General features: G+C 26.7%; 1 protein-coding gene across 1 annotated transcript in view; it reads right to left on the bottom strand.

Moving 5' to 3' along the window:
* LOC129967131 (neuroligin-4, X-linked-like) overlaps positions 1 to 9,946 on the bottom strand; it is a 201,761-nt gene extending 191,815 nt beyond the window's left edge. The window contains exon 1 of the mRNA XM_056081817.1: positions 8,711 to 9,946. Coding sequence (XP_055937792.1) covers positions 8,711 to 9,188 — 478 coding nt within the window. The 5' untranslated portion in view covers positions 9,189 to 9,946. The remainder of the gene's footprint in view (positions 1 to 8,710) is intronic.
* Between the last annotated feature and the right edge of the window lie 8,888 nt (positions 9,947 to 18,834).

The following is an 18,834-nucleotide window of genomic DNA, read 5'->3' as shown; positions in this document are numbered from 1 at the left end:
TTATACGTAATTTAAGTTTTATGATTCTTAATATCGGAATCATTTCGTGGTCGCTAACACAAATGGCATTATCTTCACAATTATAATTTTAAAAAAGTTACAATAAATTTATTTAAAAAAGGTTAAAAAAACGATTATATGCATTAAAAATAAACGTATTTATATTAAATTATAAATGCATAAATGAATATAATGATATATAAATAAAAAAAATTAAAATGATATAGTATATTTATAGAAAAAAAAATCAACAATGAAAGGTGATATGAAAAGATACATATCGGCAACGATGGTAGTGTTTGTACAATATTTTTAACTTTGTTTACACGCATATTTTATCCCCTTGGGCACTTTTCCGCCTTTCCGTTTTAATTTTTTTTTTATTGTTACATATCGTTGATTATGCTTTTTTGAGAAAAGTCGATAAATAAACAGGAGGAATGGAGAATTTATACTTCTGAATCTAAATAAACATAGAGATACTTTTTATAAAGTTAATGAGATTACCATTTAACAATAGTATCGTTGTTAGTATGGAATTCTTCCGTATTTTGTATACTTTTCTGATAGGTTCTTTCTCAGCATATTTTAACAACATTTATTCCTAACACATCCAAAAAATGAAAAATGGTAAATCTGTATATATTTGTTAATTTAAATATATTTGTGTAATTTTTAAAATAAAATATCAAAAATATTCAGATGATGATATTCTAATCTAATTTCCTTTATACAATTCCCTTTACGAATTTTTGAAATGTTTTATAAAAGGTTTTGAATGCAATAAACACAAGAAAATAAAAGTTAATAGAAATGTAATTGTTATTCCTAGAGATGGAGAGATATAAAATTATTTTCCTATTGCAATTTCAATAAAATATTTTAAAAATTGAATTTATTTTTAAATTATAATTGTTTTGTATTTCCTTTAAGCACTCTAATTATATTTGAAAAAATAGATCAGAAAAATATTAAGATTCGATAAACTTTTCAGGTCTCTGATTAAATTAATTTTAAGAAAGTACGCTTCTTAATAATATTTACATATTAGAGAATAACAAAAAAAAATAATAAGGTTACTTGATTGATATTTTATTTGTTTTATATTTAAAATAAAAAATAAGGCTCAAGATTTAAAACTGAGAAATTTTTTGAAATATTAATATCTTATCCCAAAATAGAATAAGGAATGGCTACTTTCGGAGCTGGATAGAATTTCAGCAAAAAAAAAATTAATACCACCACCTTCAAAAATGAGCTTAAGAAAAAGCTTAAAGAAATCGAATTTCGCTTAAATCATGATTTTTCCAAATCAGTATTTTCCTCCAGAGTAGAAACTTGCATAGATGAGACATGTCGGATATTTTAAAAGCCAATATTTTGTAAATATATTCCCATAAAAGTATTAAAGTTGTATTTTTAAAATTATATTTTGTTACTTTGAAAATTAAAATTTTTTGTTGTCGTATTTTATTTGAAATATTTTTAAAAACATTTGTTTCCAGAGATATAAAACAATAACGAAGAGAAAGACAGAAATTGTATTTTTCATATATATATATATATATATATTTAAGGTCATTATCAGAAGCATTTTTACTATTAGTAAATCAATAAAATTTTTAAATAAATCGATGATACCACTTCTTTTAATTAAATTTCTATATTTTGTAGATCACAGCATATCAGTTGAGAGATCAATCCCTGGGTGTGCTTTGTTTTATTTCAAAATCAAAAATTTTATCCAGCTGAACAAAGCAGAAACACTATCTCGGGGACATGAACCAACTAACTAAGAAATTTAATTTATATTATAATTATTATCAAAGAATTTCAAGTTGTCTTAAGCAAATTTCATGGTTAATGAACTAATATGAGTTTTTTTGTTTAATAAATTATTAAAGCAGACGATAACTTAAAGAAATTTCTGTTGAAATTAAAATAAATAATTCGCTTCTGTTCAAAATGAAATTAATTCATGAGTTAATTCTATTGTAAAAACCTAAAAATAATTCTGAAATTAAATTTCACTTTGCGAGTTTTTAAGTTAAAAAAAACTATTTATAGAATTTCTAAAAGCCTTAATTTATTCATAATCACTTAAAAAGCATAATACTTACTCTATTAATATATTTTTTTCTAATTTTGTTTTGTTACAAAAATTTACAAAATTGGATTAATTATTCATTTTAATTATTTCTGCTTACAATTTTGAAAAGACTTTCCTCAGGAAAACTGAATTTTCAATCATAATCTCTAAAATAATTCAGCGATCTTCTATATCTTATAATTTTTTTGATTTTATTATCCAATTGTAAAGTAAGTGTGAGCATTTCTTTTGAATAATATATAAATGGTAATATCCTACATAAAATGAATTCTACAAGAAAAAACAAATTCATATCAAAAATTTAATTATTTCATAACTATTTAATGTAACTTGAATAAAATGAAAAAGATATACGATGTTTGAAAGTTTCTGTTGTTACAGTCTTATTTATAAAAGAAGTTTAAATAGATTTATCTTTTATCGCATAATTCCTATAAAATTAAGAGGTGCATTAAATAAGTGGAAATAAAATCAAAATTCTATTTCTTATACAGATACACTTGAAAGATGCTGACAACCTTATATTAGTTTCAAATATATTTTCAATGATAAAAAGTTAACCATCTGATTATTAATAACAATAAACTTGCTAGTCTGATACTTTCTATAAAGTATTTTATTCAGTCAAAAAATTATATTATTTTTTGAATAAAAATATCTAAACTCTACCAAATGTGTTCAGCCAAAAATCAAATTAAACGCCAAGTCCAATGAATAGGACTAGGATAAGAAACAGAAGGAACTCCGTAATCGGTTGCAGAGAAACGAAACAGCCAGCAGGAAATTCTAACAGTTTGCTTCTTTATTATAAACGTAGGAAGAAGGAAAAACGACGTTCACAGACGAGAATAGATCACGAAAGCTAGAAGCTTCTTTTACTATCAATAATTTTGAACTTGATTCGTGTAAAATTTACCAGTTTTAAATTCACATACTGAAAATTTAAAATTTCTATAAGATAGAAAATTTTTATTTTCTATCTTATATAGGACAAATTCCTTTCAAATAAAATATATTTACAATTAATCTATCAATTTATTTGCAGAAGTGTGCCTAATTGCGGTAACGATGGAACTGACATAATTGGAATTTTCTATCGGATTGGAATTGATTTTGGATTTAAGTTTTATTTATCTACAAGGATTAATGTAAAAATTATCAATGGGGTGATTAAAAATAGTTTAAAACATTAATAAAAGTTCTATATTAAGTATCATGTGCTTGCAATTTCTCGGTTCTGATTCTGGTAGGGGTGTTTTTAAATAGACCCGGTTATTGTGTACCAAGGCAGGAGGATGAGGACGACACCAGATCTGGGAGACATTTTCATATATTTCTGAACCATACCGACGGATTTAACAAGCTTCACACCTGTCCAATCGAGTTTCGAGCTTAGAAGCCGAAATCTCATCTCCTCATCAATGTGGTGGCAGACTTTCAGTTCATTTTAGTATATGACACATTCCTCCTAGAGATCAATTGGAAAAGTATCATATCCTTTTTTTAGATGTTTTCAAATATCTCTGAGGAAAAGTGATAAAAGAAGTGTTGGCGTCAATCAATATTATCTAATGGATTTTACCTACAATTATTTCCTTTCAGATATCTACAATAAAATCAAAATATTTTCATTTCATCATTCTTATTTTTATTTGTTTTAATTGTGTTCTATTGTAATTCTTCAAAGATGTAAACTGCAAAATGAATAAATTGGAGTGAATGAATTCCTTTTATCTTTGAGAATGATTGACTATAGAAGAAAGGACTAATACAAGTACATTTTTTTTCTAAAGTACATTGCTGGTTTCTAAAATAATAAAATGGCTGCTAAAGTTTAAAACTTTTGCAATAAGAAAGTTTTGAACCATTTTTGCGTCAAATAGATTCATGCAGTAGCCTTATCTTATGGATAATAAAATTTCAGTGTTATATATTATTAATATAAATGAAAGATAACATATATTTTAATATTTTTGATGAAATAAATTTCAAATCTTGGCAATAGATGATTTGTATTCTACAAAAAACTCATCCATTTAACTCTTATTATTGGTTTGTTATTACATGCACATTTATTAAATTTCCAATTTTACAGATTATCCTTTTTTCACGGAATTATCATTTCCTCTATATCCAATTATTAAATTTTCAAAGAAAAGATATATTTATTCATTTAAAAATCTATTTGTAACAATTCTTTCTTTATTGTTTATTCATTGTGGAAATTTAACTTCAAGTAGAAGAAGTGAAAGAATATTCATCTTTAGAAAGCAATAGTAAATACTTCTTATCTTTTTACTATAAAGATTATTCTCTGCCTAAATATTTTATTATAATAGTAGAAAAGACATATATTTTTAAATAACCAATTTTAATATTAAATCTTTTGGAAATGAACAAAAATTGGAAAATAAAACTATTAGAAAATGTTGGAGAGGATACTTTATTTAATGAATCCAGCTGCATTTTTCTGATTAAAGGGAGAACTTATAATTTTTATTATTTATATATCTAGATTATTCATGGCATAATTCTTTCAACTCAAATTAATTTCATTTGCCTTAAAATAAGTGTGAATTTTTAATTTTCTGTATTTAATCTAAATAATTTGAATATTAAAATGATTTTAATGTTTTGTAATTCAAACTCACGTATATTAAAAATAAAATTCCTAACTATAACTGAAATTTTGTTTGACTGGATATAACAAAGAAATATCTAGACAATACAAATGACGATAGTATTTTTTCGAAATTTTACTTAATTTTTCTAACAATTTTCGAGTTCTAAAAGAAGCATTTCCTGTGACTAATAACTACTGAAACCTTATTCAGCTAATTTATTTTACAAATATGAAAAATATGATAGTTTTTCTTCATATAATTGTAACTGAATTTGTTGTTACATCTTTATAGATAAGAAATAAGTAAATAATCGCTCAAAAATAATTGCTTATGTCATTATCCGATCACACTCCAAATCATTTAAAAAAATAGTTTGTCTCATTATAAATGCATGAAAGTTAAGAATTCCCAGACTTAGTAGAATACCCCCAGACCAGGAGTAGATTCGATAAAAACGATAGTCATATTTCTTATTTCTTAAAATTTGGCCAATCAAAATAAAAGTAAGAATGTATTGATTTAGCTTGACTCTATGGTGTATAGCCTTGCTGAATAAAATTCTTTTGGGATATGTACTAGAATGCTTTGTATGTCATTATTTGATTTTTTCATTCGTTTATCGTTGAATTTCAGACATAATTTATCATTCTTTATTTTATGCATGAGCCCAAACCATAGCATAATTCTTGCCTCCAAACTTGTCAATATATTTTTGAAATTTGCAGAATATACATCATTCTTGCCATTATAACACGTTTAATGCATAATATCTTGTCATTCAAAAATATTATCACTTTCTCTGCCTTAACGAAACATCAATTTATTACTCATTAATGGTAGCTTCGGTATTTTTAAGACTCGCATGCCACTTTGTCAACATTTCGTCTGAAGAATGTTGTGAATATCTTCAGATTATACGAAGAACTATTTTATGTATTCTTTTGAAACGTCTAAGAATGTATATGAGGTCTAGGTTCACCCTTAAAACTTTTAATATCCAGGGATATATGTATAGTTCTATGAATAACTGTACAAAAGTAGGTATTTTATTTTTTAAACTTTTTATTTAATGTAAATCTCTTAAAAGAGAGCAGTTTAAGGATTTAGCTTTATATCTCCCTCTTCCAAATAAATCCAAATTTTTATATTAGACAAAATAATCATTTTCACTTGCAAAAAGTTGTCTATCATAAAATTAAATTGTTCTTTCAAACAATTAAAGCTGAGTTTTAACTTTATGAAATGTTGCAGTATTCAACTAACTAAAATATATTTATCTTTTGTTCGGAAGAAAATCTTTATAAAAAATTTGTTGTAGCTAAAAGCTAGATATTTATTTTTGAATTGCTTACTTTAGGAATTAGCTTTTTCAACGAAACTATAGCATGTAATTGGTTTAAGTTATATTGTATTTGCAGTATTTTATATTCAAGATCCCTTTCCATTTAATGAATATAAGACCTTTCTTACAAAATCAAGTACAATAAAATCACAGCAACATTGAAGTCCTAATTGTTGGACTAATTTATCTTCTAATGCATGGTTTCCTTTCGTAGCATTTATTTAATTTCATTTTCTTATAATTCATTGAAGATTAAGAAATAGCAGATGTAAAAGATAGAAACTTCCTGCTCCAGCTGTGAGCAATCGAAGAATATTTGACGGCTAATTTATTTGATGAATTAATTGAAAATAAAAGTTTAGAATTTTATTTCTACAGTAAAAATTAGTTTTGAAATTTTTTTACAATTCAATCAGCAATTACATTACTAATAAATTGTCATCAATATAAAGATAGTTTATTTTTTAGCTGCAAAATGATGTAAAAATCACATTTTAACACATTTTCACACAATAATAATTTGGAGATTGTCATGAAAACATTCAACACTGTGCTATAATTTAGTGAAATAAAATTTTAAAAAATAGTTCAGGATGCAAATTAAAGTTTATTTGAGCTTTGATTTTGTAACTGCGAGTGAAATTATTTACCTTGTGGAGCGCGATAGTGTGATGGAGTGACACATATATATATAATCTGTTTTATTATTTGTTGAAACACATATTTACTTTTTATTATATTAAAAAACGTCATTAGCAGGAGTCGCATTCTTTCAATGAGATAACTTCTTTTATATATCAATGAGAGTTACAAAATTGTATTAAAAACAGGTTACCAAGAGAGCTAAACTGGATGCCGTGCATATTTTCACCTGAGAATTATTTCTTGGGTAGTCTGTGAATTTATATTCGGTTGAGAAATAATTTGAAGTAGAGAATCCACTAAGATTTATTTTATACTTTAAAATACTTCAATAATATTGATATTCTTAATTTTTTAATAGTTAATCATATGTTTAAGATGCGTATTAAATTTAATATTAGAAATTAAGAAAAGGGTTTTAAATGAAGAGTATAAAAAATCAATAGTCATTTCTAAATGTAATCTAGAACACTTCAGATTTTTTATAATTATTACTCATAGTATATATCGTAAGTAAATCAGAAAAAAAAATTTCTTAATGGTTATCAATCAAAACAGTAATATAATTTATTATGATATAATCATACTATTACAATATTTATTTATTTAATTCAAAAGCATTTCATACAAATGAGGTATAGTGAGAAATTAACTTTAAAAAAGATTTGAATCTATTTAATATTATTATAAAATATAGACATAATTCAAATCAGAAAGAGAGAATGAGGTTATTTTATAAAAAGAATGCGCCAACCGTGAATTCTTCAAACGCTTTCACAACTAAAAAAGCCCAATCTGGCTGTGAAAGTTCCATTCTAATGGACCGTTTTGGAGTATGTTACTTTTTCAACCGACAGGAGAAGGATATAAAACAAGTTATTACTAAGGGTGCTCCCTCGATTTATATTCTGAATTACTCATCTAAAAAGGAAACTGGCCCATTAGCATAAAATTTGCACGGCAAGGTTAGAAGAGAGAGAGAGAGAGTTAAGAATTATCGTTAGTAGCTCCTTATTTCTCTCTAAACTCTGTTTCTCTACCCCACAATGTACTTATAAGGAATGTTACATATTGATAGAATAATTGCTTGTTACTTTAAATAACGATTATTTTAAAAGCTTTTAGACTTTCAATTAGTCCAACAATTTTTGAAGTATAATTTTAACGCTGTGGAAAATATTTCTACAAAGTATTGAAATATTTATGTAAAATGCGTCCCTCAAAGCATGCTAGTCTGTTCATTTTTTTCTGATAAATGTTTAATAAAAATAATAATACTCTTATGAGTTGATCCGTAAACCTGAAACCAGGATCATACTTCTTACAAAGATCACAGAAATAGTAGTTTTTTTAAGTATATTTTGCTAATGTCCATTCAAAACGTACATAAATTCCATAGTGAATAATATAAGAATGTTATCAAATTTTAAATATTGAAATTATCACTCAACAGCACAAATTAAAACAAATAAATATTTTATATAATTTTTTATATATTCTTTGGAATATTTTATATAAAATGAATCCTTCAAAGCATACAATACTGTTCATTTTTTTAAATAATTTCTTGAAAATATGTAATAAAAATGATATTAATCTTATCACCTGAACTCTAAACTTGAAATTAGGATCATGTCCCTTACCAAGGATCGTCCCATTACTGTTGCGATCACAGAAATAGCAGATTTTTTAAGTATATTTGCAAGATTTCTAATGGTAATTTATTCAAAATGGACATAAATTTCATAGGCGAACAGTATAAAAATGCAATTAAACTTTGAATAGTACCATTACCATCTTACAATAGGAATTAGAGGAAATAAATATTTTTTTTCCTTTAACCGCTTATCTTCCGAAGTATAATTTTGAATACCCCCGTCATTGTTATCTTCATATACAGAATACATGTATTTTAAAAAGAATAATGTTAAACATTTTTTAATCAATGCAAAAAATTCGATAAACCTTTTAATAAAATGAAATTTTACTTACTCCCAGCAGGTGCATAAATGTTCAAGTAGAGGCAGTCTTCACTCTGATTTACCAAGAATGGTAAGAGTCTCTTCAAGTATTCGTATCGTCCGGCTGGCATTCTTTTAAGAGCCTCCGTTTCATTACTAATGTCCGGTACTCTCTGTGGGCAGACGGGTCCCAGGTGGTCAGCAGTCCGGATTCCTTTCCACTGAGGTGGTGTTCCGGGTGGAAGAAATCTCAGGGATCCCAGTGGAACCCCAGCATAAGGAACTCCCAGGAACATTTCCACCGGTTGTAAGTGCTTGTTACTGAGAACCTCTATGACTCCACGTAAAGATCCGTATTTTGTAGTTACAACACTAGATTTGGGTTGATATTTAGCAGAATCTGACATTTCGTTTTCATCTGCGCAATTCGTATATCTTATTTTTAACATGAGAAGAAATACTAATGTACGTATGATAGCCATTCTGGAAGGATGACTGGACATTGCCATAGATTCAAGTGTTTCTTTTTTATATTACTGTAATTTACAAATGATATTATACTCCTATTGATGGCATATTATCTGATGTTATGCAATACAATTCATATGAGAATCTTTCACTCATTTTTTTCCACATTCTAATACAATACAATTATATTTTCACCAAGTATATGTTATTATTAATGGATATGCATTTGCTTCCAATTTACTCCAAATGTTTATACAACATGCAATATGAAATTTATGGAATTTGAACAACCAATATGACACATTTTTTATTCGAAATATTAGAAAAAAACTCTTGTTCTGAATTGTTTTGCATTTGAAAAAGATTTCCAATTATATTGAAATGTTTCCACATCACTCAACAATAACACTTTTGATAAAAATCATGAAATTAATTTTCTTTGATGTTTACTTAGAAAATTCTTAAGAAGTTCTTCCCCAATCTCTTTCTAACAGCTATATATAAACTGCATAGTCATAAAAGATAAAACAATTTTTAAAATAGCATCAAAGAGCAAAAATTCTAATTAAAAACCATTAGAGTAATCCATAATGTTACTTTCTTTTTCCTTTCAAAAAGATCTCTCACTTTTAAACAGAAAAATAAACTTTAAAAGAAAACTTTTTAACAGCACTAAATAAAATAAATTTAAATTAAAGTATAAATCTAGAATTAGAATGAAAAATCTGATTAATCCATTTAATATTATATATTCTTCTTACACCACTATTTTTATGTCGAATCTCAACTTACGATTCATCACCTGCCATCAACAGTAATGGAAAGATTATCCAACCTCCTACAAAACTCACTTGAGAGCAACAGTGAATCAAAGAGCATCAGTCTTCCAAGAAAACTACTTGTAAACTTGAATCATACGTATAGTAACCGTAGAATTTTATAGTTTCAACACACTCTGTCTTTTGATCAGTTGCCAAAGATTCACTTTCTCCAATTTCGTCAGTTTCATAAATTTTAAAAATCTCGGAATTCGAGTAGCGAAAAAAGTTTCAATTTAAGGAGCAGACGAATTCCCACTCACAGCCAAGCACAGGTTCCGATCTTAATGGAAGTATTATTTCAAACTGGAACTAGAGAAAGCCTGAATAGCAGAATTGCCAGCAATAGCTGCGCCATCTATTGGAGAAAGGGAACATTATAAATTTCATTCACAAATCTCTTGCGGCAAAAAAGCATTATCACTGATTTTTGAACTTCTACCAATCAATAATATTTTCTCTGAACGTGACAGAATTTCCTATTATTTTTCCGAATTGTGTTTTATCTCCAAATAAAAGACGTGTATGCTTTTTTTTGAAAACTGAGTTCTAGTTTATTTTATATTTATTTGATAATATTTGTGCTAAATATAATTCATAATAATCATAAATTTTGCAACTATTGTTTTGAAATAAATCAATTGATTTATGTCTGAATCAAATAGTCTAAAAGCTTAGAATTTAAAAGTAATCAATAAAATCAGCTTTTAATTTATAGGAGTTAAGTATAAAAAATTGTTCAAGGTTGCTTTCTAAATATTTATATAAATCAATTACATACAAATGTTCTATAAGAAAGAAAGAAAAACATTTTTTTATCCTTTCAGATTTAATATGCAAGTATATCTGTAACTTTATTGTATATATTATGTATGCCTGTAACTGTAATGTTAATGTAATAATTTTTGGAATTAGTACACAATATATTTGATCACAATTATTTAAATATAATTTTTTCGAAAATAAATTGCACTATATTAAAAATTTAAGCTTCTTACTTAAAAGTTTATACATATTTATATAGTTTATTACAGATAAATATTAAATTTTAAACAGTGTCTTTTAAAAACAATTCGTTTACATTTATAATCTAAATAATTAGCTTCTTTCTACAAAAATATGGCCTTTTTCTATATTGCCTTTTCTCTTAAATAATTAGCTTTTCCTTCAATACCTTAATGCATTTCTATCAATAAAAATATTTAAAAAATCTGTAGCAATAAAGGGAAACAAAATCAATTTTTAACAATATAAGATATTACACAATAATTTTCAACAGCCTTAATTCATACTTATAAATATGTCAGCGCCAAGGTGACACTCACATTTAATATAATAAAATTTGCATTATATTGATTATGTCAAATCTATAAATATTTTACTGAATATATAAAAAATTCTTTAACCAGACAGGATTCATTTATTCAGGAATTACCAGACAGGTTTCATTTCTTAGCAAAAATAAAGTAAATGCGAAGATATATATACGGATTTTTTTTTATATTCAAATGTCAAAGATTCATAGATTAATGAAAATATCAATTTTACAACGTTATGTCTCTTTTTGAACTGAACAACCCAATTAAAATTCTTTCGAGATATTCACAAACCTGTATCAGCAAATCAAAATTACTCTAGAGAATATGACGAAGCATTCTTCTTTTGCCGAAGCATTCTTCTTTTGCAATCTAATTAAAAGAAAAACATTAAAGAAATCAGGAAGTCACAAATATTCACAGAATCTAATGTAGAAATTTATAGGTATTAAAATTTCTTCACCTTTTTGAAATCAATTTTCAAGCAAAGGTATGACTGTAAAATATTAATTCAAAAAGTATATATTTTAACAAAACAATACATAAATGATTGAGCATTTATATGAAATACAATTTTATTACATCTTTCCTTTCTATTATCGTGTAAAATGTTAATGAATGTTAATTACATCCCCATTATCTCCAGATGATTTATGCCATTGCCACTCTCACAAAAAGAGGCTTTTCCTGACAGCAAAAACAGAAACATTATAGGGCAAGTTGTACACTCACCAGCTCTTCTTATCTCCGTGATTCATGGCTGACATTATCAGAAGACAGATGCGAGAAACGTGGAACTTGGGCGATAATGCGAGGTTATGCAGTTTGCGTGTCAGCAAGTGCAGTTACGCATATCAAGAAAACTCTATGGGAAGCAAGACGAAAATAAAGAGACGTTAATAAATATTCATCGAAAGGGTAATTAAATAGCTTCCTCAGTAGGATACACTGTATCGTTTAATCGATGCAATTGTGATACTGTGCTTATTACTTGAAATTGGCGTGATATATTGTTTGGAAATTGAGTAGAAACAAGTATAAACATACTGCAATGAATTATTTTCAACACATAATTTGTTAATTCGTATTTTCTTGTTTCTAAGCCTTCTTCATATAGGCTTCGTTCATTTTTAAAAGTATCTTCAAATCGTTATAAATAACAAAATAATTTTAACACAATATTACAATATCCAGAAAATATTTAACCGGGGAAAAATAATGGAAAAGATTTCTAGCCTTTTACTAACTGATTGAAGATTTTTGGAACCTTTGTTGGCCGTTTTCCTCTTTAATGCAAAAGCTGTATAGTTAATGAATTGTATAGTTAATTTTGTGGTAACGTCGATTTAATTAAAAGTTTGTTATAATATATAATTTAAAATTAGTAGACTTTTCTATTGGAAACATTGAATTTTAAAAATGTTCGCAAATTTATATCTTCTGCCAATTTACAGATATCTGCCAATTTAGACATTTTAATTCGGTTTTTTTTTTTAATAAATTTACAAATATTCCTTTTTTTTCCTATTTGAAACAAGGTTTTTGTATCCAAAAATAATGTTTTTTTTTTTTTTTTTTTTTTTTTTTTTTTTTTTTTAACTTCGCGAAATAAATTTTTCTGTCCTGAATGACTGAGATTTTATTTTTCATTGAATTTTCAATACAACAATTCAGTTTGGAGCTTTCACTTGCAAAGGACAAAGAGCAAATTTAGAGTAATTAATTTTGACTCTTTTTTTGTTTAAAGTATAACTATAACAGTAAATCTGTAGGGAACACGTCTGCTGAATCAATAATATTTTTATTCCCTGCTTATGCTCTGGCATAGAATTTGTTTCATTTAAATCATTTGATATTTTACATTAGCTTTCTCTAGTTTAATTAGTTTGTCCTCTATTTTTTTCTGCATCATCCTAATTGGCTATATAATTCGACGTGTTTTGGATTATCTTCCAAGTGATGGGATCGCACAATTACAGTTCCTAATAATTAATTAGTTGAAACTAGACAGACCATTATTATTTTCATTCACTATAATCCCAATTTAGAAAGGATATTTAGCTATATCCTCAACCACATTCTAAAGAAAAACTTCTTGAGACAAAGTTTAGGTAATTACAGAAATACCTAAGCTTCTAAATGTCTTAGTACAAAGTGCTTTGAACTGAAATAGTACAATACATCCAATCATCTACTCAAGCCCTTATAAGGAAAATAAAAGATTTTTCGTTAATTGATATTTTTATAGCTTTTGACCCTTCCAAGGCTCAAGTTAGTGTGACTTATACTTCCTCTTAAGTCCCTCATAAAGATCGAGAAGAAAAGACAAAACCTTCACACATATAAGCTTGAGCATTATTTCGAGTCGAATGTACTCTGAGTTTTATTTTTGTTACAATCATGGCTCTTTTCGGTACATCGAAATGATACACAATCGAACTGAACCATCATTAATCGTCAGTTGTCATCATTAATTGCTGTCACTATTTCTCTGCCACAACGAACATAGGAAAAGAAAACTGTTGACTTTTGTGATGATCAAAAGCGACAGTCTGTCTGGGTGAAACTGTTTTTACTGACATCTTATCAGAGTTTATTTCCGACCTTTTGTTTCATCATTTAAACACCTTCAAATGATGATAATTACATCATGATAATTGTTTAGTAGGACATGGTATGATAATAAACAATTGTATAACAAAATTTAATCTTCAGCAACAGCAACCATATTTTGAACATTAGCTCAGGTGGTAATTTTTACCCCATCCATTTTTTGAACACTAGGTAATTTTTACCCCAAATCAGGCGCACACCCTTATCTCTTTGACGATTTGTATAAAAATAAAATTTATCCATAGTACATAAGTGTTTTTCCTTGAAAATTTATTCTTATTTAAGATGCAACTGCAATTTTTAATAAGGAAAACCAAAATTGAACTTAGCCTTTTCCCAAACTTTTACTGTTTTCATTTCCTTTTTCTCCATTTCAATCATACAAGACTTATTTTCAATGTGAGTAGTTTTAAAATTATAGGAGGAATAAGAAAATCTATATATTACATATAATTTACATTTGAGATCTTTAGCAAAAAAAGAAATTTAAGCATACAAGTCAAAAAATTCATAGCTTTTATCTTTCATTTATATATGCATACTTAAAAAATACTTTTATCATTTGTCATTCAGAACAAAATGAAATATTAAAATAAACTTCAAGTCAATTTATTCATATTATAAAAGAATGCTTTTTATATAAGGATTTGCAATTTTTTTCATGAGCAGTAAAAGACTCAATTAGAGAATTCAGAAGAGTATTCTAGAGTATTCATTTCTAGAGTACTCAGAATCTGCGTTTTGTTTCAATTCTATATCAGGATCACTTTCCAAAATTTCATCGGTATCTGACTAATCTGAACTATCATCATTTTGTCTATCAATATGAAGACTTGAGAAAAGATCTCTGAATCTGTACTTCTCACTGTCTAAATCATAAAAATAAAAGAATACGAAATATTAGCACAAGCAGATATCAATTTGACACCACAACCCATGTAGAAAAATAATATACGTTGTTTCATTGTTTTCTGTTCTTCTAACCTTTTTCTTCCACCTCTTCCATGTAGGTATCGGGAGAAAAAAGTGTATAAATTCATAGAATGTCTAAATAAATAAAAGAGAAATGATATGGTCAAAAAGATCCCGTACCAGTGTTGATTGTTTAATGTAAAAGTAAATTCTTAAATCAATATTAAGATTGTATATTTGTTGGTGGTTCTAACCCTCATACAAGATTCATTACAGAATAGGCCAACTATTTCCAAGAATTATATATATATATATATAAGAATGATTTTGTATGTTTTTTTTCAACAAAAGACATTGACTTACTCATTTTGTCAGTGCTCGAACCTGTAAATATCCATTCGACAAAATTAATTTTAACTGCATTCTTCAAAATTATTCCTTTGTATAAGTAATTCACGATTATTCAGTCATTAAAATTACAAGCCTTTCAAGTGAAGGATGAATTCAAAGTATGAAAAGGCAATTATACAATATGAGTTTTAAAAGCCTTAATAATATTGATTTCACTGTAATCAAATTAGAAGATACCACCTACTTTTGAATTGTGTTACTTATATTCATCTTTATGTATCGATCCTGTGAATGACATAATTGAGACTATTGTTGTTTTTTCTAAGGGCACTTGCCATATACAAACTCGCTGAACAATTCATCAATTTTAAGCCAAGGTTCCTTCTCTTGTTTTAGTAGCGCCAACTAGGGAAAAGAGTACGTCTAAGCTACTCACACATCACATTCGCTTGCACAACCCTTTTTTCAGGGGGTCATATTCACACATCTCACAAATAGAACACATAGATGAAGAAAAACCATGCTCGAATCGGGCCTCGAACCGAGGAAGCCCAGATCGCGGGGAGATGCGGTGCCCCTATGCCAGAACTCCGGCATAGAGATTTTAAGTTTGACATCCGATAATGTCCGCACCTCAGCCAAAATGATGAATATTTTTAGTAAGGAAATAGTTTACCCATGATTTTTGTTAAGGCATTTGCTTCTTTGCTTATAGCTATTTTCCTTTAGAGCTTCAGCCTTTGACCGCAGTAATTTTAAAACCTTACAAATAAATCAGTGATTATGAAATAAAAACAAATTTTTTTGTCATAATTTCAATAAAATCTGATTTATCGGTTTAATTTTTTCATATAATTATGACGGTGGGATATATTAAATGAAATATATTTTAAATCTGAATCATAATTAATAATAAGGATAGTAGATTGCATTTTTTCCATCATGGCTCCCGCAGAAAATAAAAATAATGGTTAAGTAGAAATGTTTTCGATAAATAAAAGATCGATGCTAACAATAACATTCCTTCATTTCTTCCAGAGAATTCAATATAATATATATATATATATATATATATATATATTCGTAGGCCTATCAATATAACTTTAAAACTCAAAATGGCAGTCCTATGCATTTTATATTAGAATTTCAATTCTGAATTCCTCGCTATATGTTCTAAAGACAACCAATAACAATTTCTAAGGAATCCTTCTCAAAAAAGAATTCTCTAGAACAGTAAAGATCCCCTACCATTCAAATTATTAGTAGTTCGCAAAGAATATTGAAGTTTGTGCTTGAATTTTCGAATGGGAAAGTACTATAATGTGTGATGGCTCTTTTTCTTATTTCATTTGCAGCCAAATATTTACCACTAAGGCAATAAAATGTAGTTTTAATCAGTATTGCCATAGTAACTATAAATACACCAAAATATAGCTGGAAAATAAGACTTTTTCATTTAAATGTTGGCAATACGGGAATATTATCAAATAATTCTAAACATTTTCTTTTTTAAAAATATTTTTAATGCATTTTAAATGTTGTTTAATAAATTATTTAAAGGAATCGTTTTGAAACGACGATAATAATATTTGAAATAAAATTTAGAAGGTACAGCAGTTGTTATTACAAATTCACTTACCGAATTCATTGATTAAGTATCGCGTTTTTATGCATATAAAGTACAGACAAATAATCAATCGCGTTTTTATGCATAAAAAACAGACAAATAATCAATTCGTTGCCCAATTTATTTCAAAATTTTAGGAGAATGTATTTTTTGAATATTGAATCCGTGCTTCGTATATTATCTATTTAAATTTTTGCCTTTTGAATTTATCAAGCTTACTGGTACTTAAACAGCCAGATAGGCAACTTCCTATAAATGTACTCCATTCAAATTTTGATTGAAAATTCGGTATAACATTCAAAAATGCCAAATTTCATCCATCCAGCATAATGCGCATTTCAGCTATTTTGTTCACAGACAAAAAGATTGTGACTTTTTTTTCTTTTGAGGAATATCTGAAACAAATAAAATAGTTAAAAATCCCAAGTTAGAATTTGTTGATAATTATTTTACTTTTTTTATATTTCGTATACTAGAAAATAAAAACTGTAATTTGATTTATGGAATATAAGGAAAAACTTTTATAAATTTATTTCACTCCACACACATTAAATAAACATTTTTTAGCGATAGTTTTAGCGAATACATTTCTTTTATAACGAAAAATTTTCCAAGCTTACATTTTAGCTTTTTTTTCGAAAGAGGTCTGGATTTATATTAAATCATTGTAAGTCGAATTTAAACCCTTAAAAGGTTTTTCTCTTGTGTAAATGCGTATAATATGGCCTATTACTAAAAATATTTTTGAAGTTCTAATTGAATTAGAACGAATCAGTAAAAGACCAGAACAACGTACTAAGGGAAAAGAATTTTAATGAGTGATGGGGTAAAATTGTATCACATAATTTCTTTTCAAAGGATTTAAACTACAAATAAAAATTAATTTTTATTTGTAGTTCACAGTTGTTTTTGTTCACAGTTAATTTTCAAATTTAAATTATCCCCTTTATGTCAAACGAACACCAATAGCAGGCTTTCTACGCTTTTTTTATAAAATATTTTTTTTAGTAATAAATAAAATTATGGCAGTCAAATTAATGTTCAAAAAACAGAACCAATGCTAGATGGCATTTTGATCGCTTTAATAAAGAAATAAGGGATATATTTTCAGATTTAACATCTCTCTTAGAAAACAAGTAGATTGAAAATTCACTTTGTAAGCTTGTTTTATTTTGTTTCATTAAATTGTTTTCCAATGAAACATTTTAGGTTAATTTCTTTTAGAGAGTATACACAGGTTCTCATAACATAACTTCTGTATACATATATAAGGCATAAGCCTTGGATGAGTTAGTTCGTGGATTAATCATACAGCTCAAATGAAAAAAAAAATGATGGAAGTGGAAATTTTCTTTTATTTCTATATTTCTCTAATTATTTAAGTTCAAAATATTATCTAAATTACTTAATCACTTTATTATAACAAACACTTTTCATATAAAGCTTATTTGATATCAATTTATCTTCAAAATTTATGAATTTATACAACTAATCAAAAATCTTCTCAATAAATACTTATTGATTGTTAACCGAAGACGGGGTAGCTTCGTGGTAGAGTTTTAACAATTTATAATTCTATGGATTTATGTACTTACCACTGTAAAATATTTTTATTAGGGCTAATATAAGTATTTTTAAATGATAAATAGTGTAATAGATTGAGCAACTTAAATGTTTAAAATTCGATTGAGGTACCTTAATAGCTCAGAAATACATTGTATATAATTAAATATCGTTTAAATTCAAAAGGAAGAAATATGCTTACCACTGTCGGTTCGAGTAAGAATTTTCGTAGCGACATTAAATCCTAGCATTTGTCATTAAATTTTATTTTGAAAAAGTTTTCAGACATGAAATACCATTGTGTTATGTTCCTTATGTCTAAAATCTTCTTATATTTGATTACGATTATTTAGTATTGATTTTATTTAATATTAATTCAACATTCATTTAAAAAAACTGTTGATGCTGTTAGAATTCCTTAAAATTCGGAATCTTCCTGTTAATGACTTTATGGATATTTTGACTTCAATTTTGATGTATTGATTAT

This window comes from Argiope bruennichi, chromosome 4 (assembly GCF_947563725.1).
Source record: "Argiope bruennichi chromosome 4, qqArgBrue1.1, whole genome shotgun sequence".
In the NCBI taxonomy this organism is placed as follows: Eukaryota; Metazoa; Arthropoda; class Arachnida; order Araneae; family Araneidae; genus Argiope; species Argiope bruennichi.
The sequence above is the reverse complement of the archived record's forward strand: the minus strand, read 5'-3'. Positions and strand labels throughout refer to the sequence as shown.